This window comes from Seriola dumerili, unplaced genomic scaffold (assembly GCF_002260705.1).
Source record: "Seriola dumerili isolate Sdu_G_001 unplaced genomic scaffold, Sdu_1.0 BDQW01000105.1, whole genome shotgun sequence".
In the NCBI taxonomy this organism is placed as follows: Eukaryota; Metazoa; Chordata; class Actinopteri; order Carangiformes; family Carangidae; genus Seriola; species Seriola dumerili.
The window spans coordinates 942563-970002 of record NW_019174360.1 but is presented as its reverse complement, the minus strand read 5'-3'; the positions used below and the strand labels follow the sequence as shown (position 1 = coordinate 970002).

General features: G+C 42.6%; 2 protein-coding genes across 3 annotated transcripts; one reads left to right on the top strand and one right to left on the bottom strand.

The window, feature by feature from the left end:
• Positions 1–2619: 2619 nt before the first annotated feature.
• LOC111222768 (retinol dehydrogenase 7-like) lies at positions 2620–6469 on the bottom strand. 2 transcript variants are annotated; one of them, XM_022746609.1, is made up of 5 exons: positions 6412–6469; positions 4606–4920; positions 3714–3972; positions 3467–3630; positions 2620–3380 (listed from the first exon to the last, which is right to left on the bottom strand). In XM_022746609.1, exons 2-5 carry the CDS (start codon positions 4916–4918, stop codon positions 3157–3159), a joined length of 960 nt encoding a protein of 319 aa, XP_022602330.1. In that variant the 5' UTR covers positions 4919–4920; positions 6412–6469; the 3' UTR covers positions 2620–3156. The 2 variants fall into 2 exon arrangements, with proteins under 2 accessions (XP_022602330.1, XP_022602329.1); XM_022746608.1 differs by having other exon boundaries at positions 6405–6435.
• Positions 6470–9980: 3511 nt separating this feature from the next.
• Positions 9981–26626, top strand: LOC111222681 (bile salt export pump-like). The gene is made up of 29 exons (XM_022746482.1): positions 9981–10060; positions 10208–10296; positions 10462–10480; positions 11625–11651; positions 11741–11792; positions 11882–12183; positions 12363–12450; positions 12697–12830; positions 12943–13114; positions 13206–13330; positions 13429–13603; positions 13963–14076; positions 14163–14273; positions 14349–14474; positions 14871–15074; positions 15168–15338; positions 15660–15861; positions 15961–16030; positions 16292–16412; positions 16512–16682; positions 16850–16954; positions 17277–17438; positions 17659–17862; positions 19266–19507; positions 20175–20331; positions 20683–20880; positions 22274–22480; positions 23760–23906; positions 24384–26626. Exons 2-29 carry the CDS (start codon positions 10218–10220, stop codon positions 24582–24584), a joined length of 4086 nt encoding a protein of 1361 aa, XP_022602203.1. The 5' UTR covers positions 9981–10060; positions 10208–10217; the 3' UTR covers positions 24585–26626.
• Positions 26627–27440: the final 814 nt, after the last annotated feature.

The following is a 27440-nucleotide window of genomic DNA, read 5'->3' as shown; positions in this document are numbered from 1 at the left end:
ATTCTTCCCTTAAAATGTTCAGTTTGTATTAAAATTGTTGTAGAGAGTTGTCTCTGTTATTTAGGCTACTTTCATTGATATAAATGGGACAATATAATAGATAATAGAAACACAAGGACACTACGGCGGGAAATGAAACAGCTGCTACTTCTCATAGAATTAACAACAGAATAAAGCAGCAGAAAATGCAGAGATGTATTTAAACAACATAAACTCCACAGCAACTGCAGCCGGTAAACACAGGACAAAACGCTGCGTTGCTCGGCAACACATTACTCGTTGATGCTGCGCGGTGAGTCATCAGTCATGTATTGTATTCACCTGTGTGGACGTCACTCTGAACCACGAAGCTCCTCCACAATCCGCTCTACAGCCGACTTCTCTGCTCGAAGTGAACGTTGAAATCACGGCAGAAAGACCCGCCGTCAGTGTTTTAGCTTTTAGCCGTTAGCCAGACCCAGCATGCACCTGTTGGTCACGCAACATGGCAGGTGTGTTTAATTTGGGACAATTGATGTGCTCGCCGGGCGGTACAGCCAATCAGCAGCTTCTTGTCTGCTGCAGCTACTTATTTGACTCATTTCATTAGTCACAAGCCACGAAGGCCGAATTGAAATGAGCCGGTCTGGTCTAATTTGGCTGTGCGTCACTAGATGTGCCCGCCGTTGCGTCATTGCCTAGCAACGTTGATAACGTGTAAGTTCTTCCACAAAAAAACTTGTTTTAACAGTTGTGCCGTTAGGTGTTGAACTGAGCCAAAACCCAATATTTACATTTAAAAGTGGCTCTCTGGAGGCGTTTGCTTTCATTACCGGCGCGCAATGAATCTTGGGATAGGTTGAAGCCTTAGTTTGTCGGCCGCACAGCTCTGGCCTGGTCGCGTCCCTGTGACGCAATGCGGCCGCTATACTTCAGCTTCCTAGCTACTACAGCTAGCAGCAGTACTGAAAGTGTCTGCTACGGTTCAGAAAAAGGACAACGCAATCCTCTAACCAAAGCATAGTCAATTTAAAAGAAAAACTTGTAACTAGCAAATAAATTATTTGTGTAATCATGTAAACTATTGGTCTTTTACCTTTTTTGCCTATGTGCAAGAGCAACTGTGGTCAAAGGTTAAGATCACCATGGCCTCACAAAACACTTTCTCAAGCCATTTCTCAAGACTTCACACAGTAATTAAGACTATTTCACACAAATGGTTAGTTTATATGACCCTGGATAAACAGGGATGTAACCTGAAACTATAACCCTAGTACATGTGGTGGAGGGATACAACCACAAGGTGGCAATTCTAGTTTGACAAAATATCCCTTTTGTTTACAATTCCCTCTGCTTCTTTCTCACTGATGAGACTTTTGCCCACACAGTCAGCTTCATGGTTAAATAATTTGTTTGCCAGTGCGGCGTTGAGTGAACAATAAGGGGAGAAATGAAGTGAAAGGGGCCAACAACTCCACCGGGGGACACACTCCAGGATACACCATTTCTAACCCTAGATGTAAAAAGGATACCAGGACACAGGCTCGTTACTGACAAGGCAGATACGTGTTTTAGAAACAATATATTTTATTAGAACTAAATATAAAATAGCAGGGACTGGAACTGCTGAAAAAGGAAATATATTAACAAATGAAATCACTACAAACATAAGGAATAAAACTTGTGTATAGAAGTGTTGTACAAGATCAGTGCAACACAGACTAAGCAAAATAAGACAAGAAAAGTGAGCTGAGGCCACTTGTGGAGAGGTACATTACCCAGTGGTGCTACTACTTACTCACCTCAGGTGCAACACAACAAACCTCACTGCAAACGTAATCCAAAAACACTGCCCGTAATCACATGCACAAAGTGTGGGGACCTCACCTGGGGTGTCTTGCCTCCCAACTATGCAGCACTCAGCTACACTGCAAAAGAAAGGCTAATGCAAAACAATTTATCACAAGTTAATAAACTAAACAACCAAATCACAAACAACCCAGGTGACTAAACAAACAAAACCAATAAAGCAAAGTTAACCATAAGGCCAAACAAAGTATGTAGAACTAATGCAAAACGACAGCAGGTGAATCACCTCTGGTACAGGGCATGAAGAGCTCGCTCTGGGTGGACAGGTCAACAACCGTTTAGGGGGCACAGCTGCAGCCACTGATACCAGCCATAACTGACAGGAACCAGCAAGAGACTGAACAAAAGCCAGCAGGTGCCCTTTATAACCTGGCCCTGATGAGGAGGCCAACTGGAGGAGGAGTCATCCCAGGGCTACGTTCACAAACCTTACACTACCTGAAAGCATTTCCCACTACACAAGTTTGAAGTTACATTTTTAAATATCAAAATGTTTGATGTTTATTCATATTAGCACAAATCTGATTCCATACCACAGCAGGCAAGACAAAATATTAAGGACTTTTTTTTTTTTATACCTTTAAGGAATTTAAATTCAATGCTTTCTAAGACGCTTCGAGACCTGCAGATGGTCTGTGCTGAGTCAGGACTTTAAAAACTACTGTGTAACATCACTGGTTAATTTAAGGCACTCAGACAGATAAGCTGTGAGAAACTGCACTGGTGTGGGTTCCCAAAAATAATACATGTAAAAATGAATGAAAAACAGAATAGAAAAAAAAGGTGTTTATTTTTAAACCAGCGTAATTTTATCAGCAACCATTCAAAGTTTCAAAGACAGAGTCTGTTTAGCCTGTGTTTGATGATTGGGTCATGGGTCGGTTACAGTCCTGAGTTTTGCAGGTGTGTGTTTGCAAAATGACCTCACAGCTCTGTATCTTTGCTCCTCACATACTCCTTATTATTACTGCACAGTGCCACAATGACTAGTTTCTATTTCAAGTTGTATTTCGACAAATAGCACAAAACATGTGCTTTGTGAAGAAGTCTGTTTCTTTATTGCTCTTCCTTAACCTTTCACACACACCTATCATCCAGGACATTAGACTGAACAAAGCTCTATCTGCCTGGAGATAAGGTGGCCTTGAAAATGACAATAATTTATCAGCCAGTGAGGGAAACTATTCAGAGGAGGGATACACAGTACTTCATTAGGTGTCATGTTGGCTACCAAAAGTGCTTCAGTTATACAATTACATACAATAGATGAGTCTAAAATGTGCACACATGAATATAAAAAAACACATTTTATTGTATCTGCCTGGCAATAGGAACGGCTTCCATCGTCATGATGTAATCAGAGAGGCGGCTCGGCATGTATGACAGCGGCAGCCAGAAGAGCTTGGCGTCCCAGCCGGGGGAGTATCGTGTGCGGGGCCTGACGGCGGACACAGCGTGCTCCATGCAGCTGACCACCTTCATCAGATCGGCATCGCTGATCTTGGCAACTTTGTCTGTCAGCACGTCCATTACTAGGAGGGGAGAAAAGAGTGGAATAAATAAAAAGATGAATTAAAAATAAATGCATAACTGAAGAAAAGAGATGATCCAGACTTACCCTTTTGTAGATATTCAGTTCCATAGTCATCTCTGACCTCCTGGGGCATCTTCTCCCACAGCGTCTTGATACTCTTGCTCAGGATACCAGCGTCCGTCACGTTTGTTTTGAAGAAGCCTGGCTCAATGCAGAGGACTTTGACCCCGAAAGGTACCATATTTATCCTTAAGAAAACATTTCATGTTGTCAGTGCTTGGCTATGATTAACATACCGACAAGTATTTCATCATGTGAGTTAATGTTTCACCTGAGGCTGTCATTGAACGCCTCCACGCCGTACTTAGAGACAGTGTACGGGCCTCCGGTGGCACTGATCCTCCCAAACACACTCGCCACATTCACCACTCTTCCTCTGGCTTTCTTAATCAGCGGCAGGACGCTCAGGGTCACAGCAATCACCCCGTTCAGGTTCACGTCCAGCATGGACTTGTAGTCGTCGATCGTCAGCCAATCGCACGGGGCAGACGGGACGGCCACGCCTGCGTTGTTCACCACTGCCCATAAACCTGGGAGGATCAAGCAGAGGAAAACCAGTCGTTCAAAACTGGTTCTGTTGACCAGAACCAAGAGGACACAGCACATTAGTCCAGTTTCAGCTTCCTGTTACATTAACGTGTCCTTATACATAAAGGCCTTAATGGCTAGAACAAGCTACATTACTAACTCCATTATTGACTATATACATCCAGGAACACTGAGATCATCTGCTGCTGCTTTACTGAAGGTTCCCAGTAACAGCCGGAGGAAAACTGGGGATGCAGCCTTTGTCAGTTACGGCCCAAAGCTGGGGAGCACACGACCTTTAGATATCAGAGAAGTCAATATTCATTGATTGTTTTATTATTTTACATTAATGTTTTGAACATGTTTTAATGTCTTTTCATGTGAAGCACTTGGTGCATGTCATTTCTTGGTTGTAAAACATTTTGTGTTGCATTTCTTGTAGGAAAGGTACAATACAAATAAAGTTTATCATATTTTAAGCTCCTCCACACCCAACTCACTTCCTGCTGCAGGAAATTCAAAGCATGTTAATACACGCTGAATATATTTCAGAAGGTCTTAACATGGAGGAGATTAAAAGTCAGCGGCTACTTTATCCTATTTTCATGACAGCACATGCAATGGTTGTGACTCACCACGCTGCCCCACTTCGTCCTTGATCATCGCTGCCACTTTGGCAATGCTGTCCTTAGACCTGACATCCAGGTGTGTTGTGATCAGGTTGCGGGAGCAGGACTTCTTCAGGTCCTCCTCTCCCTTCTCGGTGAAACAGGCGGCGATCACCCTGAACCCCTTCTTGTCCAGATGGCGTGCCAGGAGGTTGCCGAAGCCCGAGTCGCAGCCCGTGATGTAGACATACTTGCTGCCCTTGTCGGAAACCCTGGGCAACTCCCTGACCCAGCGGTACAGGTAGAAGAAAACAACCAGCCCCAGGAGGTACAGATACATGACTGCAGGAGCAGAGATGCAGAACTGTTAACTGCTGGATCTGAGCAGCACTGCGCTGAGACAGCCAGTATGTGGCAATATATTGTTGTGCAAGGTGCTGCAGGTCAGAGCAGTTCTGAGGAATTTGCACTTTGATCATTTCCACTTTGTACTTGTATCCTCCGACATTTCAGAGAGGATATTGTCCTTTTTTTTTTTTTACCTTTTATACTTCCTCTGCTTATAAAATTATATTCAGATTTAACTATCAACATCATATAAAATGGTTAAAATTAGCTCCACCTCATTAAACATAATAGTATAATAACACTAACACATTAATGCATCAATATTAATAATCCAATAACGTTAATGATGCAAAATGAAAACTTAACAAGTACATTTTTATGTATCCTTTCAAAATAAGAGCTCATGCGTGCTTCTATCTCTCTACATTTCAGTGGTAAATTTAACATTTAACTCTCCTACACATTAAAACTCATAGTTGACTTGCTGCCTTTGTTAATGAATTTTATATAATTATAATTATAATATTATAATTTTATTTTTCTATAATGTCGTCACAGCCAACTCCTACTGTGTCAGTCATGAACAGCTCGGTTTAAACTTGGCAGTGTCCAAACCAGGGCTACTTTAAATAAAAATGAGGCAGAAGATTCTTCAGCAAAGACCATGATCTTATCTGAAGTCCATGTCTGAAATATAGGAAATAAAGAAAGACTCTTTCTGCTGTCACTCCCGTCCGAGTTGAGAAGGTGGAGGTATTGTAATGTTTGTTTGATTAATCAGACAGCCTGCGGCAGTTGTCCGTCCTTCTGTTGATTCAATCAACTTTTTGTGGCCATGTCTCCAGGCTCTGCAGAATATTCTACAAGCTCTTTTATTCCACCGGTTCTGCAAGTCATTCAGTGGTTGTTTCATTAGTTGCTGTAAATGTGGAATAATACTTGTTGACATAAGTAAATTACTTATGAGTATTTTTTTTTTTAAATCAAATACTGCAGTACTTTAACTTCTCCACCTTCCACTTGTATTGGAGGAATATTTGACCTTGACTCCAGTAATAAAGTTATGCACTTTGTCCACCTCTGATTTAAAGTAACTTCTATATGAAGTTAAATTAAGAGATTTCGCGTCATTAATGATTAATTCAACTCCTCCACTAGCTTCATTTGTTGCTGCCTTGTTACACAACTCGACAGATATTATTGGCGGTAAAGTGATTTCAAAGTGCAGTGATCCAGAGTTTGTTCAATCGATTAACACACACAACAAAGTTTCTGGTTTTCTAACGGTTTGCACTGTTTATTTATAACCTGTATTTACTCTAGCTGATCTTATATTTCTTCTGTTGTTGAAGTGTTGTAGAGAAATGTACAACATGTGAACGAAAAGTTAAAAGGCAATCGCACCTATTGTTACCAAATCAAACAGCTAAATATGAACATTTATGAACAAAATTATGTCAATTAAGAAACCCACGAACCTCCTACCTATCGTGCAGAAGTCTTCCTCGACTATTTCCGCTGATAATCCGACAGTTTCAAACCGCACAGTTCAGACCCCGCCCCTCATCAGCATATAAGTAAAACCATGTGTTCAGCGGGAAACTGGTTCCACATACCGGCCAGGATGTTGATGACAGATCTGCTTCTAAATAAACAAAGGCGGTTACATTCATTGTGTCTTATTGACATTCAGTGGATAGTAAACATTTAAAACAAGAATATAATAGAAAGAAGAAACATAAAACTTAAAGGTCCCATATTGTTTAAAGGTATTTAATGCTGTTGTAGTTTTGGTATTAGAGATTGGGAATCTGCAAACCCTTGTTTGGCTCTAGTGGTTTAATCCTCAAGGTCTCCATGATTATTCAGGCATATTATAACAGATCCACAGAAAACCTCCCTGGCTTGTTATATCTGTTTCCTCTCTACGGTCGAGCGCATCATTAAACATCCTGCCTCTGTTCAACAGCACAGGATGTGAAAAATCCCTAAATAATACCCACAGAAGGCCCACACTGTATAAACTGTTTGGTCATCAGTCTCTTTCTACATTTTTACCACAAGGTGGCAGCAGTGTTGTTTGGTGATTCATTTCCTGTTGCCCACATGCTGACTTTACCAACTCCAAATCTTGCACATGTGAATCTATTTTTGATGTTTTAGTAGAAAATAGATCATGTACTTGTCATTCACACAGCGCTGCTAAACAAAATAATGTAACAAAACAGACCTACAGACAATTCACACTCAGATGTCAATGCAACTTTCCAACTGCTTAATGTTCCAGTAACTACCTGATAATTTAATTTTTTCTGTAAATGGCCCATTCATCACCTTGAATAAAGATGTCATTAACCTCATCCTGGACTTTTCACATTAGATAAACACTGAAATTATGGCTATGATGAGTTCAGTGTAAATCACTAAAGCTTAAAGCTACAGTGTGGAACTTTTGTCTCCGCCCTCAGGCAGTGACAGTAATTACACAAACAGCGAGTAAAAGCCACATCAATGGTAATCAGTGTTCATCCTCGCCATCGATGGCTTCCTCTTTTAGACTGTAATCTTTCCCCCCATTCTCATTATCTGTCACTTCAGTTGCTCCCGTCTTCAGCGCTGGCAGACCAAGCATTGCTTGTAATGTCACCACAGACACCAGATTTAAAACTCCTGTAAACTGTAAAAACGTAGAGAGATTCACCAGGCTTGAATGTGACAGAAGTTTTATTTAGGATATGTAAAACTCCTGCAATCTAGCTTTAAGTCGTTAGTACATTATCATGTCCCCTTCACCTGAACCTTCATGGACATATGTTAATGATACTCCTCTTTGTTATTTCCTGACAGCACTTGAAGGCAGCAGTCAGCGACCGGCAGTACATTACCCCCAGTGAGCAATCAGTTGTTTTCATGGGCACCCAGCCAGTCATTTATATGACAATATAAATCACAGTTAGTATAATTTCTTACAGACTTAAAGAGTTTGACTTACATATAAAAATGAAGCATTTTGTGTGTCTCAATTTTTCATAATTTAAAATATTCTGGGATTTTTTAATTCAAATTCTAATGATGTAAACATACCTTGAGCTGCACGAGAAACATTAATATTAGTTTTTGATTTAGAGTGTTAATTAATTTCCTTTCAGCTGTCAGTTTTCAAAGGTTCAAACAAAGGAACGGACAGAAATGTTAATAAGATATAACAAAAGGTCAACTACAATTTTAATTTGCTGTTGAGTTTAAAGGAATTAATTAAGAAGCCTTCATTTTGTCCGTTTAGTGTGGGAGTTTTTGTGTGTATTTGAAACCTGCAGTGATTTGCTGAGAGCCGAATGAAAATAACGCGTGAAAAAAAAATGACTTATCTATGAAGCTGAGGAAGTCGAGTAGGAAGAGGGCACTAACCTCCAGGGCAGCATTTTTAAAGGTCACAACACCTCCACCCAGCCTCCACTCATGCTCACATGTTTAGAGCAGCATTTAAAACTGTATGTAAGCTAACTGTAAAGGCTATTTAACGTTTATATTTGTAACTTTTGTGCAGCAGTGTGATGATTACAGGATAATGTTTAATGTGCAAGCATAATGTAACACTAGCAAAAGTAAAGAACAGTCATTAAGCCATCAAACTGAATCAGTAATGTATGTTTTTATAGAAATATATAGCCTACCTATGTTTGCTAACATTAGCTATAACATTAGCCATCATGTACTACTCTTCATACCGGCCTAAGTAAGGCTGTAGTCGCAAAACTCCTGACTGTACTGAATTAAGAAAGAGTGTGTTTTATTGTTTTAAGCTTTAGTATTAAGCTTTTATTTTGTGAGAAAAACAATGTGTTATTTCATCTTTTAAAAGTCACATAGTCTTGTTTTAAGAGACTGCTAACGACGGCGTTATTAGCTAGTGGATTAGATAATGGGGAGGGTTTAATGTGTTACAAGACTGATGTAGCATTTATAACTTAAGGAATAACAATAATAATAATAGAATAATTACTATTTACAGCTTTGTTTCGTCAAATCAAACATTAAGTTCTAGAGCGGTGGCTGCTTTTTTGTGACATCACAAAGTTGCAGAAGTCCTGACGGCTGGTTTTAAGGCTCAGTTTCTGAATACAGGCTGTGTGCATTTCTCTGTGGACTGAGGCTTTGATACTTTCACAGTATTAATATAGAAGCTAGAGCTGATCTATAATCACACTACACATGGACAGAGGCCTTTACACTATATGGGACCTTTAATGTTGATCCTATTTCGCAGTATTGATAATCTAAGAAACACTTTGTATTGGTAGTATCACTTCCACCCATAATTCTCAGACTCCACTGTAGCCTTTAAAATAATTGGAAAATAGTTCAGTAAAGCCTCTGGTTTTTGCTTAAATCCCATTAATCCTTACATTAATAAGGACCTTACGAAGTCTCAGGGTCGATCAAATCTCTTGTCATACACTTGAAGAACTGAGTTGTTTCCACAGTCCAAAAAGTCCTTCAACCATCTGTCACTGTTGAATCAGTTTGGTTTATATGCTGCTTCTTATCCACTTGGCAAGCTAACGTAATAATCCAGTGTACTGTAATTTAAGCATTTACATAATCAATTGGATTTCATTTCAGTGTTTCCTTACTCAAGGTTTTCTTTTACACACACATATTATTCATAAAATGAAGGATTCTAAAGATTGTAATGAAAAAATAAATAAAAAAAAGGATTGCATAATATTCATTTAAAGCTTTCAGCTGTGTGGATGCATCACTCATAATGCAGAAGGCGTGCAGAGCCTCTGCAGGTATAAAATGTTTGCTCTGTCGAGGTCACTGACTTGTTCAGCAGCATAAACCGACAGGACACTTACCCTCAAACAAAACACTCTGACCCCGAGTTCCAGCCAAGCCAAATTCCTGTTCAATAAGAGCACGTGTATTGCTGCTAAGGTACACAGTGTTGTCCTATACACAGGTGACAAGCTGCCACAACTACTACCACAGCTAACTAGGAGACATAACTGGATGTCAGGATACTGGAGAGTAGGAGCGCTGCTGGTGCTACTGGTTTAATCCGACTTGACTCCTTTTTTTATGACCAGTTTCAATCAAGGATAATTTCCTCTGTAAAGGAAACGTGTTGGTGAGTTTTACCTCAAAGGTGGATGGCTGTTTTAAAAAGCTAAATAAATGTACTTTCTGGTTGGATTTGAATTTTGACATGACATGTCACACACTAATTATTCTGCTTTTGAACATCTGAAATTAGTTTTCTCTTTGCTTCTCCAAGATGCGTCAACATGCCGACTGGATCAGTAAAACTGCAGAGCATTAAAAAACTGGGACAGGAGAACCACAGCTATGAGGTTTCAGATGATGGTAATGAACCATTATGTCTGATTTTCTTGACAGAGTTGATGCTTCATCGAAGAAAAAATCTCCAACATAAAAATGTTATAATTCATTTAATTCAGATAGAATATTATGGTTGTATGGATGTTTTATTTTGAAAAATGTAATGCATATTTAATTCTTGTGTTGCAGAACCAGCCGGCTCCTATATGTAAGTACAATATCTTATATGTATATGATTCTCCCATACAGAAATGTAATATATGACATACAGTATGTCACTATACGCAGAGTGATGTTGCCATATATGTCATACTATCATCACATATATACCCATAGTGACATTTGTATATACATTAAAATATCTATATGATGGATTTTTACATGGACTATATATGTTAACGATGTATATTTGGTTTAGATAAGTTTATTAAAACAACATACATATAAAAATTCTATATGCATATATATGTTTTTCTTATTCATTTTAATGTCTATCTTCCCATCTTCTTCTCTGACTTTTTTTATATAATATCAACATATACTGACAGGCTTTAGGATGGATTTATATTTATGTAACATACAGTATGTCTATAATATATATATACATGTACATACACACGAGTCTGGTGAGTTTTAATTACTAGAAAGATTAATCTTTTATCTCTGTGGCTGACGTCCATGTGCTTGTGTGTAGGTGTGTAACCTACATACGCAGGTCTGTTTATTTACATGTGTGTATGTGCTTTTGTTTACAGCGTCTCAGATGAGATGAGGAAGATAAATGCTATAACTGCTGTATCAGAGAATAGCTAACATTTCATGATAAGGTTACACATCACATGCTGAAGAGTTTATGTAATTTGTTAGTACTTAATTATAAAGGGTCTTAAGGCTCAATACAACTTGAGAAAATGTGTGAATAGATTAAACAAAAGCAAACTGCAAAAAAAAGGAGAATCTGACATTAGTATTTAGAAATATAAACGCAGGAATGCTGCAGGTTGCACAGTATTTGAGGTGCGTTTGTATTTCTTATGTCGCAGTGCAGTGGGCTCTCTCCGCACTTAATAGAAACTCAATTAAACTAAAAGTTGATGTATGAAGAAACTGTAAATTGAAAATCGTTAAAATCATTATTTGATGACACATTAAGCCTTGACTAATGATATAAAGTCATTGTGACTTCATCATCTATTAATCATGAGCAGCAGGAATTCATAATACATCCTGCTTTAAATCATGCATTAAATCATCATGCATTTCTTAAGCATGTCTTTTGTAGCCTTATTATAAAGTGTTACCCAGAGGATATGTGCAGCAGCTCACACTGCACTCTCTTTTCTTCCATGCAGGACCATGGCTTCCAAGGAGGATGTGAAGTGAGTGAAATATAGTAGAACAGAGTCTCTGGATACTCAATTACATTCACCTCATATACATGAACTGATCGGCCTTCTATTCCAAACAGAGCTCAGGGAAAAGAAGAGCAACCAGCGATACGAGTCGGCTTCTTTCAGCTGGTAAAACACATTCACTCACTTCAGAGCAGAACTTGCTTTCTGAGATTTGTCCATCTGATGCGAGTGTGTTTTGCACCCCCCCCCCCCAGTTCCGCTTTGCCACGTGCAACGAGACGCTGATGATGGTGGTGGGCAGCGTGTGCGCGGTGCTGCACGGCTCGGCCCAGCCGCTCATGCTGCTGGTGTTCGGCCTGCTCACCGACACCTTCATCGAGTACGACATCGAGCTCAACGAGCTGAGCGACGACAGGAAGGAGTGCGTCAACAACACTATCCAGTGGAGGAGGAACTACACCGGCGGCCTCATCACGATGCACAACCAGTCGGGCTGGAGCATCATGAACAATTCAACATGGGAGATGCTCACACCGCTGAAGGGCAGGCCGTGTGGGTAAGTGGGTTGTGAGAAATGCATGAGGGCTGCTTTCTTCAACACCAAATATAGTGTAAGATGTAATATTAAAGGTCCTAGATGAGTGTTTAAGTGTGTATGTGGTTTTGTTCTCCCCTTGACGGTTTATCCACTGTGTGTGTGTGTGTGTATGTGTGTGTGTGTGTGTTGACTTTCAGGATTCTTGACATCGAATATGAAATGACTCTATTTGCCTTCTATTATGTTGGAATCGGAGCGGCTGTGTTCTTGCTGGGATACTTCCAGGTTCGTCTTTAATGCAAATAAACCCAACATGACACAATCTGATTAGATCCTCGCTATCAAACCTTACAGGGGGATCGTGCGACGTCTTAAATCCTCCCCCTGCTGCCACAAGCTTTTACAAACACGTGCAACTGTTTTCACCTCATGTCGCATGACCTGAACGTTATCGTGTAGAATTGGTGCAGTGGCCTTCTGAAGGAGGTCAGAGGTCAGAGGTCATGACACCGTCTCTTTTCGCGCTGACAGATCTCCCTGTGGGTGACGGCCGCTGCCCGGCAGATCCAGCTCATCAGGAAGAGGTACTTCAGCAAAGTGATGAGGATGGAGATCGGCTGGTTCGACTGCACCTCCGTGGGCGAGCTCAACACCCGCATGTCGGAGTGAGTGGTCAGAACCATTGACTTCCTGTCTCGCCGCGCGTTTCCAGAGCATCGGCTGTGTGTGTGTGTGTGTGTGTGTGTGTGTCTTACAGCGGCCGTGTCTGTGTTACAGTGATATCAACAAGATCAACGACGCCATCGCGGATCAAGTCGCCATTTTCTTGCAGCGCTTCACCACCTTCGTCTGCGGCTTCTGCATTGGCTTCGTGAAAGGATGGAAGTTAACGCTGGTGATTGTCGCAGCGAGTCCGCTCATCGGTGTCGGAGCCGGTCTCATGGCTCTGGTGAGACTACGCTTCATTTCTTCACTTGACTTGACTCCATCCACTTCTTCTCTGTTAACGTTCTCACCCCCCCCTCCCCTCCTGAGTCTAGTTCGTAGCTAAGCTAACAGGGATGGAGCTGCAGGCCTACGCTAAAGCTGGAGCCGTAGCCGACGAAGTCCTCTCCTCCATCAGGACTGTGGCTGCTTTTGGTGGAGAGACAAAAGAGGTGCAAAGGTGGAGTACGCAAAAAACAAAATCACAGTACGACGCACTTTGTTTTTACTTGTTGTTTTGCTTCTGCAGCTGAGTGGCGCTCCTCTCCTCCTCTACAGGTACGACAGGAACCTGATCTCAGCTCAGCGCTGGGGCATCAGGAAGGGTCTGATCATGGGCTTTTTCACCGGATACATGTGGCTGATCATCTTCCTGTGCTACGGTCTGGCCTTCTGGTACGGCTCCAGTCTGGTGGTGGACACTGGGGAGTACACACCGGGAACACTGCTGCAGGTCTAATGAGAAAATAAGCTCTTTTTTTTTGTTGTTTGTGTTTGTTTTTGTTCATTACAGTCTCTATATTTACTGGCTGAAGAGCACTGGAGCAACAGGGGGAATAACATTTCTCCTGCTCATCAAATGCACCATTTTCTTGTCTCCTTTCATTTTCTGCATTTTACCGCTCTCTCCTTTTTTCAGTCTTTATCACTTAAATGGAAAAAACAGAGGAAGATAAAACTAAAAAGTGCTGCTTTGATAAAAAAAAAAAAAAATCTCACTTCTTGTTCCTCAGTTTGAAAAATAAAACTAATTTGTGTCTTGCACTCGTTTCTGCAGCTGTAACACGTTGACCTCTGACCTCTCCATCCCAGGTGTTTTTTGGTGTTCTGATCGCGGCCATGAATCTGGGGCAGGCCTCTCCGTGTCTGGAGGCGTTCGCCGCAGGCCGCGGCGCCGCCACCATCATCTTTGAGACCATTGACAGAGTGAGGAGGTGTTGCCGTTATAAATGTCACTGCTGTATTTCCGCAGGATGAGACAAGTCTCATCTTTGAAACGTGTCTTTCACCAGGAGCCGGAGATCGACTGTTTGTCCGAGGCCGGATATAAACTCGACAGGGTCAAAGGAGATATTGAGTTTCACAATGTGACCTTCTACTACCCATCCAGACCCGAAGTCAAGGTACTTGAGCGCTTCCACAGTTTCAGTTATCATGTGGGTAGGATGGGATTCAGCTTCGGTGTCACCTCTCCTCAGATCCTGGACCAGCTCAGCGTCGCCGTGAAGTCCGGGGAGACCACGGCCTTCGTCGGTCCGAGCGGGGCCGGGAAGAGTACGGCTGTTCAACTCATCCAGCGCTTCTACGACCCCAAGGAGGGCATGGTAAACCGGAGACCAGGTCTCTCTACTGTAATCTACTGTGATTCACGCTCCTCTTGTCAACTCCTGAGATTGACGATTCCCTCGACACACGAGCTGCCACCTCCTTCCTTTTAAGTTTCAAAAATAACCATCCCCTGAGGGTTTTAGAAGTACATGATAATCTGTTTCATTATTCAGCCGATGGATCCTAACAGCCTCATTTTTCACTTCTACTGGAATTAGAGATCTTCACACACCTTACTCTCTTATTCCTTTCTGCTGCTTGAGAAGGAAATAGACTCTTGTAGACTAACAACCTTATCATTTGAGGGATTCACATTAAAGCGGCAGGGTGCTTTAATAGCATCATCCATCAATTCTGCAAACGCATGCTGCTCTCTGCGTCCTCCGTCTCAGGTGACCCTGGACGGCCATGACATCAGAGGGCTGAACATCCAGTGGCTGCGCTCTCTGATTGGCATTGTGGAGCAGGAGCCCGTGCTGTTCGCCACCACCATCGCCGAGAACATACGCTACGGGCGCCCCGGCGTCTCCATGGAGGACATCATCACCGCCACCAAGGAGGCCAACGCCTACAACTTCATCATGGACATGCCGCAGGTGGAGCGGCGGCAAATACAGTCTCAGTTTCAGGAATTATAAACAACCGATAAGACGAATAACTGTCATGTTGTGTCATTTTAAACTTGATAGAAATTCGACACCTTGGTGGGGGAGGGTGGAGGTCAGATGAGCGGAGGGCAGAAGCAGCGTATCGCCATTGCTCGAGCGCTGGTCAGGAATCCTCGTATCCTGCTGCTGGACATGGCGACCTCTGCCCTCGACAACGAGAGCGAGGCTGTAGTCCAGGAGGCCTTGGATAAAGTAAGTGTGACTGGTCCGTGTGCAGGAGTCACCCTGTTCTCTGAGTCATCCAATAAGAAATATAGGTGGGCGTGGCTGAGAGCGGTGACTGTATAGTTGTGACATCACAAAGTTACAGGAAGTCCTGACGGCTGGTTTTAAGGCTCAGTTTCTGAATACAGGCTGTGTGCATTTCTCTGTGGACTGAGGCTTTGATACTTTCACAGTATTAATATAGAAGCTAGAGCTGATCTATAATCACACTACACATGGACACAGACTAAAGAAACTAAAGAAGAAGTGATGAATGAAACACTGGTATAAACCTGATATCTGTCGTAGGTTCGCATGGGTCGCACCACCATCTCCATCGCTCACCGGCTGTCCACCATAAAGAACGCCGACGTGATCGTCGGCTTTGAGCACGGCCGGGCCGTGGAGAGGGGCAAACACGGCGAGCTGCTGGAGAGGAAGGGGGTCTACTTCACCCTTGTGACCCTGCAGAGTCAAGGAGACAAGGCCCTGAACGAGAAGGCTCGACAAAGTAGGTCCAACTTTGTTTTTGCTCCCATCTAAAATCCCAGACACCAGACAGACGTGCTGATTGCGACCGTCGCCCTCGTGTTTGTGTTTCCTCCATCAGTGGCTGACACCGAGGACGAGCCGCAGGGGCTGAGTCTGTCCAGAGCGGGCAGCTACAGAGCCAGTTTAAGGTTTCCCATCACCTCCCGTCCTTCATTACTTGCTCATTTGCTCACTTGTGTATAATTTCCTGACTGAGCATCTTAATTGGATTCTTACAGTAGTTGTTTTGTGGCTAAAATGGACTCGTGTCGTGGCAGAAACTAGTACCTTAATTTACTTTAATTGCCCCATTACATTTACTTCAACACTATCACCGGAGCGCAGGAAGAACAACAGCAGCGTCCTCACGTAGATTCATCAGCTCAGAAACCACTTCTTGTTTTTCCCAGAGCGTCGATCCGCCAGCGGTCCCGCTCCCAGCTGTCCAACCTGGTCCCAGAGTCCTCGGTTCCCATTGTCGGAGAGCTCGGCCCCAGAGCCTACGCCGTTTCACAGGCCGACAAATCCAAGGTGTGTGTGTGTGTGTGTTTGCATCCAATGATTCCCTCCTGTTGGGGAGTGGAAACCGCTTGTTTGACTGATGTGTGTTTGTCTGTGTGAACGCCTCAGGACGCCATCCCAGAGGAGGAGGAGGAGGAACATGTGGAGCCCGCTCCCGTCGCCAGGATCCTGAAGTACAACACGCCCGAGTGGCCCTACATGCTGTTCGGATCCTTCGGAGCTGCAATAAACGGAGGAGTCAACCCCGTCTACTCTCTGCTGTTCAGCCAGATCTTAGCCGTAAAGTCCAATTAGACGTTTCTTAAAAAATTAAACCTAATTTCAAAAAGCCTCAGAGCCACTATGTGCATGGTGGTCCACAATAACATGCGTTTGTGTGTGTTTGTGTGTGTGTGTGTGTGTGTGTGTGTGTGTGTGTGTGTGTGTGTGTGTGTGTGTGTGTGCAGACGTTCTCGGTAACAGACCCCGTGGCTCAGAGGAAGGAGATTGATAGCATCTGCCTGTTCTTTGTCATGGTCGGCGTGGTCTCTTTCTTCACCCAGATGCTGCAGGTAGAGAAGCGAGCTGCTTTAACAAGACTGATTGCTCTAGTTCCTCTCTGCTGCCGCCCCCCCCCCACCCTCCACCCTCCACCCCACCCCGCTTGTGTTCAAGGTTGGGGGGAAAGTCAAAAGAGACTGCTTTTATTTTGGTAAATTAATATCTTCCTGGGATGAATAAGATCACCACCCCCCCCATCCTGCAGAGGAATTGTTCTGTAATTCAGAGTTCAGACCCCTGGCTTTCCATATTACTGATGCATTACTCTGTGTTGAAGATCACTGTCGGGGTATTTTGCTTTAATAAAAATACTTTGTGCGCGTGTGTCTCCAGGGTTACGCTTTCTCGAAGTCTGGAGAGCTGCTGACCCGAAGGTTGCGGCGGCTGGGCTTTCACGCCATGCTGGGCCAAGAGATCGGCTGGTTTGATGATCACAGGAACAGCCCTGGAGCTCTGACCACACGCCTGGCGACTGATGCCTCGCAAGTTCAAGGGGTGAGTTGCAGCCTCGGTGTAAAAAATATGGTGAAAAATATTCTGAAAAGTCCCAGATTCAATGAAAGAATTATGGTTTAATCTGAAAGGCCTGATAAGGTGAAATTTGTTCCCAATATTGCAGCTCTGCAGCACGTTTTTTAAACAAGTGTGAAGCACACTGAGTCAGGTAACACCATCCTTCTTTCCCCTTTTGTCCCCCTCCCCCTCCTCCAATCAGGCCACGGGCTCGCAGATCGGCATGATCGTCAACTCCCTGACCAACATCGGCGTGGCCGTCCTCATGTCCTTCTACTTCAGCTGGAAGCTCACGATGCTCATCCTGTGCTTCCTGCCGTTCATCGCTCTGTCAGGCGGCTTCCAGGCCAAGATGCTCACGGGCTTCGCGAAGCAGGACAAGGCGGCGATGGAGGCCGCCGGACGGGTCAGATACCAACCGTCCTCCCGTCTGTTTATCGGCCTCTTGTTAGAAAACACAATCAGGGTCACAATCCCTACAGGATCTTCTTTAACTAAAGCCTTCAAATAAATGTACTGGAGTGGAAAGTACAATATTTCCTCTCACGTGGCGCTTAGCTGACCAATGGTGGAAATATGATCACTCAGTCAGTCAGTCAGTGACATCTGGCTTTTTAGGGCTGACCCTCGCTGCTGTGGTCCAGCCAAAAAGTTAAAAGACGAACTAAACCACCAACAGACACACAAAAGACTATTAACATGAAATAATAAACTCTATACTGACGTGAAAACGTTTCTCTGCAACAACTAATCCTCCATTTTTCACTGCTCATGACTGAGCACCAGCGCTTGCTCATATAAGATCACATTTTATATTGCCAGCATTGCTAACTTGCTAAAGTTAGAAGCTAGCTAGCATTAGTGTCCATCCATAGATATTTAACACAATCGAATCCAGAGGTAATAAAGTGTATTAAACAAGCTAGCTAGCAAAAGAGATGTTCAGCTATGCTCGAGGCTTAGAAATGGTACGGTCCACTTTAGGGGTGTGTGAAATCCTGGTAATACAAGATTCTAATAGAAACATATTCTAATATTTACAATTACAGGTAAGTAGGATTGTTTCAACACCCTTGATCTGTTGTTTTTACATCATAATTCAAACCCTGGAAAACACCACACCTGCAGTATTGTGTATAGTAGAGTGATGGTAAACTGTCAGGTGACTCCTGACAGCAGGGAAGAGGAAGCTCAACATCAGTGTCTGTTTTCGTCTCCAGTTTCCTCTCCTTCACACCGCCGAGCGAAACTCTGCACAGCCCCACAGCTGAACTCAGATCTTAGGTACAAAAGCATTTTATTAGGTGCTCCTGTAATTTGCTGAGTTGGTCACGGAGCTAACGCTGTCGGGCTCAATTCCTACTTGAGGGGGGGAGGGGGGGCCACCCATGCTTATAATGCAGCCATGGTACTGAAAAGCACAGCTGATAAAAAAATAAATGATAAAAAAAAAAAGAAGAAAACCCCAGGACAATACAGTGAGAGCCAGAAAGTTCAAATCAAAAGAAAAAGTATTCAAAAGTCAATTTGCTGTGAACTTCCTTTACGCTATCTTAATTATCCCGATGCACTAAACCCCACCCTTCCAAATAAAGTGGATTAGATGAAAGTTTAATGATCCCTATGGGGGGAAATTGGCTTACTGCAGCAGCATAAAATAGGATATAGATAAGAACAGTGCAAATGCTTTATCTATAGCCCATCCGTCTCCACACTTTAAAAACACATAAGAATCAGGAGCGGCTTCGGCCGTCCGGTCTTTGTTTCGTATAATCTGTTATAATCAGAATTTCAACCCTTTGTTTGCAGATTTCTGGCGAGGCCCTGAACAACATCCGCACCATCGCGGGTCTGGGGAAGGAGAGGAGTTTCGTGGACATGTACGAAGCCCAGCTCGACGCTCCGTACCAGGCGGCCCTGAAGAAAGCCAACGTGTACGGAGCGTGCTACGGCTTCGCCCAGTGCGTCGTCTTCCTGACTAACTCCGCCTCCTACAGGTTTGGAGGTTACCTGGTGCGACAGGAGGGGCTTCACTTCAGCCTGGTGTTCAGGTGAGAGGATTATTTTATACGCTTCATATATTTTTTATGGATATCTCAGTAACGCCTTCAGGGAACTTCTTCAAATTTTTGCAGAAGCATCAATTAGCACTCAAGGATGAACTAATTCAATTTTGGTGGCGAAAGGTCAAAGGTCAAGGTTGCAGTGACCTCACAAAACATGTTTTTTTTGCCTTGCGTTACCTCAGTAACGCCTTGAGGGAATTTCTTCAAATTCAGCACAATTGTCCACTTTCACCCAAGGATGATCCCGTTGGAATTTGGTGGGAAAAGGTCAAAGGTCAAGGTCACTGTGACTTCACAAATCACGTATTTGGCCATAAATCCCAAATTCGTACACAAATTATGACACGATTTAACTCAAATGTCTAAAAAGGATAAAATGAAGTGATGACATTTTATAAACAAAGGGTCAAAGGTCAACTTCACTGTGACATCATAATCTCCTGGCCATTATTCAACGCTGTAACTAAGTAATTCCAGTTAATTATTGCAAATATCCCATGTAGTAAGATCAGGATTATTAATTCTTATATTTCTAGCTGAAAATGGTGCCATGAAAAATAAAAATCATTGTCTTTGATTTGGACAAGACAACATGAAACCCTCCTGTTGTGGTGGAGCAGTACATTCACAGCACATTGGTTTTCCTCGGCAGGGTCATCTCAGCCATCGTCACCAGCGGCACAGCCCTCGGCAGAGCCTCCTCCTACACCCCCGACTACGCCAAGGCCAAGATTTCAGCCGCACGTTTCTTCCAGCTGCTGGACCGCGTGCCTCAGATCAGCGTCTACAGCGCCAAGGGAGACAAATGGGTATGAGGGCATATGTTATTTTACATGATCTACGCCGTCACGCCGAGCGCTGAGGGGATGACTCTTCCTTCCATGGTGGATTCAGATCCTTCAGATCCAAGTCTTATTGCTTTTCTGGTTAATTTCACATCAGTCATGTGAGAGAGATGTTTATATCATACATCCCAAAAAAGAGAAATCACCTCCTGTAAACACCAGAACATTAAAGAGGTGAATGATGATAAATAAAAAAAGGAGTGTAACTGGAGAGTCTAACACACAAACAAACCCTCTGTGACCTTTGTGCTCTTTCCGGCCTCCCTCCCTCCCTCCCTCCCTCCCTCCCCCCGCCTCCCTCCACTCTGCTTCCAGGATAACTTCCAAGGGAACATCGAGTTCATCGACTGTAAGTTCACCTACCCCACCAGGCCAGACATCCAGGTCCTGAATGGGCTGAATGTGTCGGTGAAGCCCGGCCAGACGCTGGCCTTCGTGGGCAGCAGCGGCTGTGGGAAGAGCACCAGCGTGCAGCTGCTGGAGAGGTTTTACGATCCCGACCACGGCCGAGTGGTGAGGAGGACATGTTCTCTGAGTGTGATTTATGAATGGCTGCAGAGTATAGACTGGAAATGGTACAAGTACTTTAACTGAGTATTTCCTCTTTATGCAGATTCAGTTTTTCTTCTTTACTACATTTAAGTGACAGCTGGTACTTTATTATGATTTACATACGAAACGTGATTAGCTTGTTCAAATATGACACTGTTATAGATTTAACCAGTAATTAGAATAATCTGTCTCTACAAAATGCTAATTAAACTCAATTGATTTATGATAAAATAACCCAATAGTGATGTATAACTTTTGGAGACTTTTACTTTAACTACTTTAAGTCTTCTTCTTCATCTTAAACTTGTTCGTCTTCTTCCTCTTTGTCGTCTTCTTCTTCTGTTCAGCTGACACAGGACGTCTCTGAGCTGAGCTGTCTAACATTTCCTCAGCTGTTTGTCTCTGATAACTTCAGATCCAGACGTCTGACGAATAAAATCCTTCATCTGGTTAAAATACATGACTGAAAAATGACTGCAAACATTTGGGATTATAAAGAACACAGCTCCAACAAAATATATATAACACAGGTCGAGTTGTTTTTAGACGTTTAAACGTGGAAAAGCTCTAGCAGCAGGTTTATATTCATGCTCACTGCGTCTCTCTGCTGGATCTGATAACAGGAAGCTGTTTGTTACAGTATCAACCTAAAGGTGCGTTTATTTATTTCTACTGTAAAAATCAGTTACTGCCGGTTTAAGTAAAGAATACACAAACATACGGTTTATAAGGAAAAGGAAGAATCTGATTAATTCTTTACATATTCACACGAGGAAATGTGCAAGTGACAGATTTGACTTTAAACCAGGGAACACTGTATTGTCACAGCAGATGTGTGACCTTTTTGTTTTGTTTTGTTTTTGAAATGTCAGACATCTTACTTTGAAATAAATGTCATTTCTGCTTTCAACTTACACCGTGAGGAGGTTCGAGTTGTACCTTGAATGTCAGTGTATAAAAGTGAAATCTCTAATTTGTCAAAGTCAAAGAATAATTACTGGACACTCAGTGTACTCTGCGACTGAGGGATTTCATATCACTCCAGATCATTTATCAGTCAGACGTTTATGCTGACTTTGGGCTGTGTTTTAAAAGAGGACGGGGGTTCGACTTCGTGCCAGCGACGGATCACTGCCAAGATTCAAATGGCCTTAATTGAGTTGGAAGTGGTTTGCGAACGCACGGTCCTGATTCTGTGTCTGAGATTTAAGAAGGACAGTATCACCTCTGCGTAGTTAGGAGAGAAATTACAGTAGAGATTGTCACATGATAGCTCATTAAGTGGATTGTATTTCCAGTCTTTGATTGTTACATTGCTTTCTACTAATGGTAAAAAATCTATTTCCTCTTGCAGCTGATTGATGGCCATGACTCGACTCGTGTCAACGTGCCCTTCCTGCGTTCCAAGATTGGCATCGTGTCCCAGGAGCCCGTCCTGTTCGACTGCAGCATCGCCGAGAACATCAAGTACGGCGACAACTCCCGGGAAATCAGCATGAATGAGGTCATCGCCGCCGCCAAGCAAGCCCAGCTTCACAACTTCGTCATGTCGCTTCCTGAGGTACCGTGAGCAGTTTGTGTTTTAATGTTGGGGGGGGGGGGGTCAAAGCGAGGTTCATTTCATTTCATTCTGGCTGGCAGCATGCAGTCAGTCAGCAGAGGCAAACAGACACAGGCTGGTCTATGGACACACTGTGTTAATGAGGGACAGGTGTGACTGATGGGGGAATGAGGAGCAGGTGTGCAGGTGGGGGAGTTGGGGGGGGGTTTGGGGGGGGGGTAGAGCTTCTGGAAGGGGCGGGGTTTACTTCTGTGCTATGGATGACATCATGATTCATGACTGAGCTTACTCACCATCTTCCTAACTGAGCGATGGGGAGGTGTCTGAGCAGCATCCATCCTTATCTCCTCTGCCGTCCCACAATTCCTTGCTGCAGGAGAAGACAAACCATGTAAATGCAGAAACAGAGCATCTATTTAATGTCTGATTATCTGGAAGTCCAAATCCATAAATATAGATTTCTTCTTTCAAATCCAGTTAGGACTCATCATTTATAGTTAATGACATCATCGTCTTAACACAATACTACATACAGAAATGATTTTTCTCTACTTAACAAATGTGTATAAAATGTTAAAAATCCTTTCCTCAGTTCCTTATTTTTATGTAATTATTTTTTAATGGCTCGACTCTTTCTGCTTCTCTATTTCAATCATGTTTGTTTTGTGTTTGTCGTCAGGAGAGGAGCATTTATCATCAGTGTTATAAATCAAGTTGGTTTAAACCGCAGTTCTTTTCTTATGAATTCTCCTTTATCTTTGCATGGAGGTCGAGGAAAAGTGTTTAGGGAAGGAGATAGGAGATAGGAGGGAAGGAACTGATAACTTCAGAGACCTGCACCCCGTCTACAGCACAAAGGGGCGTCCAGAAATTACTATAAAATTTGTTTTATTCATTAATATTTTGTAGTTGACAATTATGTAGCCTAATGGTTTGAAAGTAATGGACTATTTTTGGGCTCTGAGAGCACAGTTGTGGTTTGATGACTGACAGCGGCGACGGTTTAAGGTTCATCAGCTCGACGAAAACCCATTTTCCAGCAGCAAATTAATGAGATATGCAAATTTGTTGTTAAAGTGACAAACTCCGCTGCGATCACAACGATTAAATCATTAAAAGTGTATTAAAACTGATGCAGCTGATTCAACTGGTCAGTTCTCTGTTATAAACCACAACTATAACCATTATCCTCCATTGAGTTTTCTCATTAAGAAAAATGAGATCATGGTAACACTTGTGCATCTAATATAGATAGAACTGATCTTTCTCCCTGCCGCAGAAATACGACACCAACGTGGGCGCTCAGGGTTCTCAGCTGTCTCGAGGTCAGAAGCAGCGCATCGCCATCGCCAGGGCCATCATCCGTGACCCCAAGATCCTGCTCCTGGACGAGGCCACCTCGGCGCTGGACACCGAGAGCGAGAAGGTAACCTACGCCTCCGCTCGCCTCACGTCACACAGTAGAAGTACAGTGCAGTGCAGCTGCCTGATTTTCTCTGGGCGCAGAGAGCAAGGAGAGCAGCCAGTTAATTATTATTATCATTAACATCATTATCATTCATCATCTCTATTATTATCACCAGCAGCTCACAGTTCATCCCAGCCCTCCAGTAGAGCCTCTTTAAGATGAATAGTCTGTGGGCCTGTGCTGTAGCTTCTCCACCTCAAATGTCTGAATCACACTGAGGAGCAAAGAGGCCTCTGCAGCGCCGATCCACTGGAACATTATAATGATAGTAATCAACGCGTGATTGTAAAATTGCTATAATTGTGCGGCTGGTGCGTGTGCAGTGTGTGGGAGAACCAGTCGTGGCTCCTGCCTGTGTGTGTGTGTGTGTGTGAGAGTCTGTGACGTCCGCTTCACGTGTGTTTGTGTGTGTGTGTGTTTCACGCCTGTTAACAGACCGTGCAGGAAGCCCTGGACAGAGCCAGAGAGGGCCGGACCTGCATCGTCATCGCCCATCGCCTGTCCACCATCCAGAACTCTGACATCATCGCCGTCATGTCCAGGGGCTTCGTGATCGAGAAGGGGACGCACGACCAGCTGATGGCCCTGAAGGGAGCCTACTACAAGCTGGTCACCACGGGAGCGCCAATCAGCTAACTGCCAATTAGCAAGGCAGCCGAGCTGGAAGCAGGCTTTTACTTTTTACTTTAAATCACAAAGAGAGATACACCAGTTCACTCTGACAGTATTTATTTTTGGGAAGGGATTCGGGGCGTGAAGAGACGGGTTTTTTTGGGGAGTCTCACGTCGTATTTTTGGGATATATATTTTAAGGTCAATGTCTCTCTGTTACTTTGGCAGTTGTTAATCTCTTGGACGCTGGGTCTTTCCCGCCACCTTCTCATGAGCCACCTGGTAGTGTGTCTGAAAAATGCCAAAATATTCAGAGCACATAACTCACACTTGATCCACAGCTATCCTAATACTGCCACTACAATCCACCACAACACACAGGTCCAGGTGTAAGTGGCGATGTGTACATTAACTTCCTTATCCTGATTTAATGTTTCTTTACACTGGAGATACTGTACTTTTTACATCAGAACATACTTACTATGCAGATTACAATTTTATCATATTTATTATTTGTTATGAATTACAGTAAAATGTAATAATGATGGCGTATTATGATACAACACTCATGGGGCCATTTTTCTGCATAATAAATAGTTTTACTTTTGATATTCTGAGTACATTTTTGTAATTATTAATACTTTTGACTTGTACTTTACTTGTATTCAAGTATCTAAGTACTTCTTCCTCCACTGCGACCAACAATAACCAGCAACAATAACCTGAACGTTGTGTGTTCATGTCCAAATACAACACAGCGATGGCAGCACCTCCACAGACACAGATAGAAATAGAGGAAATCTCTTAATTACAGTGATGGGACTGATGCTGCATAACTGACATTTCTTCCTTTCTTCAAGGAATAGTTCAAGATTTTTGGGGAAATATACCTTTTTGCTTTACTGCTGAGAGTTAGGTGAGAAGATGGATGCCACTCTCTTGTCTGTATACTAAAACATGAAGCTGGGACCAGCATCTTCTCCAAAGATGAAAGAGTTTGCCCACCAGCACCTCTAAAGCTCAATATTTAACACATGAAAGAACATAATACCCATAAAACCACAAATTAGCCTTATCAGCCTTTAGGCTAACATAAACTAAGCTAATCACCTATTAGCTGTAGCCTCATATTTAGCATGTAGTTATGAGAGTGGTATCAATCTTCTCATCTACTTCAGTTTGCGTTTGTTTTTCACTGTTGTTACTGTTACTGTATGGATGGTCCTACTTTTTTTTATTATTCTTTATGTGGAAATGAAATAAAACCTAACAGGCATGTGGGAACTGTTGGTAACTACTGGAAATATGTCACACAACCGACTACCTGCAAATACCACAAGTCTATTGGGGTGTTTGCAATCCAGGTTGCTTTTGAAATTGTGTTTTCATTTTAATTCTACATTTTTAATGAATTGAATTATGTTGTAGACTAATTAAATCACATTTTTCATGTATACTTTAAATAACTATAAAAACCTATCATTAAAAGTTAGACGTGATGTCCTTTAGCATTATTCTGTTCTTCCTGGTGTGTTTTAGTGGATTTGAAAAGGTTCTGCTCAGCCTCACAGGTGTTCTCAGTTAAACTAATTAGGCCTCTCCTCAGGCTGAAGGTGGGCAAAGCTATGCTGGTAATTAGGGCCCAATCTGACATTTGATAACCTATTGTCATGCACACATGATAAAATTAGAGGTTATATTGTATCTTGGTACGAACCGTGTTTTTGAAGAGAGAAAGAGAAATGTGTCTGGAGTGAGATTTTATTTATTAAATTATTAATTTTCCTTTCACAAGCTTCCTATGCCACAAATGTAATGAGCCATGAATGTAGTGGGTGCCATGTCATTGTCTACAACTTCGTATTTGTCAATGTTGTGTGAAGGTTTATCTTGTAGAAAATAGTCCTGTTAGTCAACTAATCAACCAAATAAGTGAAATCACCTGTGTGGCAGTACCATGGGTTTGCAGCAACTTAATGACCTTGAAAATCCTAACTAGTGGTAAAATTCAGGGATAATTAGACATGCTGAAAAACACTGACTGCTTCACTGTTGGGAAAATAAACACTAAGCAAATTTTGAATTTTGAAATGCAAATCTAGTGCTTTCCTGTTTTGGTCTGGATGACACATCGTCCTTGAATTCTACGAGAAAGTAATTATCAGATGAATCAAAGGGTGTAAAAGCTCTACAAGTGTAAAAATCTTTCACTAGCTCATTTATTATTTAACTCCTTGGCACAAGTTTAATCATTTATGTTTTCCCTATTTTCAAAATAAAGCAATGATGGGACTGTGTGGGTAGCTAGCTTACCTAAAAATAGTAGCTGTATGGTAGCCAATGTTGTTAGCATTAGCTTGCTGGCTAAAACTCTTATGCTAAAGGGTGTTTTCAGGTTAGCTAGCTTAAATGTTTTTAAGTTTTAATGTATTTTTATAAGTTAAGTAACACCACAAAATTTTATTTTACCTTTTACATTTGATTTTGAATTATTAAACAAACAGTGAACAGCTATTTGTAGAGCTTCGATAGGAAGTGAACAGTGAGTCCCAGTTGGAAAGTAACGAGATGGGCCAGGGGGGGCTAGCTTGGTTAGCATGCTAACTTTAGTATAAAACTGATAGAAGCAAAACAAGAGTTAACATTAGCGTTGGTTTCGATGAAGTTGAAGTTCGATGATGAACGTTTCGTAAACAGCTCTTAATGCTAACGCCGGCTATGTAGCGATAGCGAAAACGTTCAGATAACTCCTGTAACGTCAGTGTATTTGTGGAATATACTGTTTAACCTTTAATATATTTTGCCGGTTGGTGCTTGGGTTTCCAAAGAGAGCGCCTCTAAATAAGAGGAAACCACTCCTGCTTTCAACTGCATTACCAC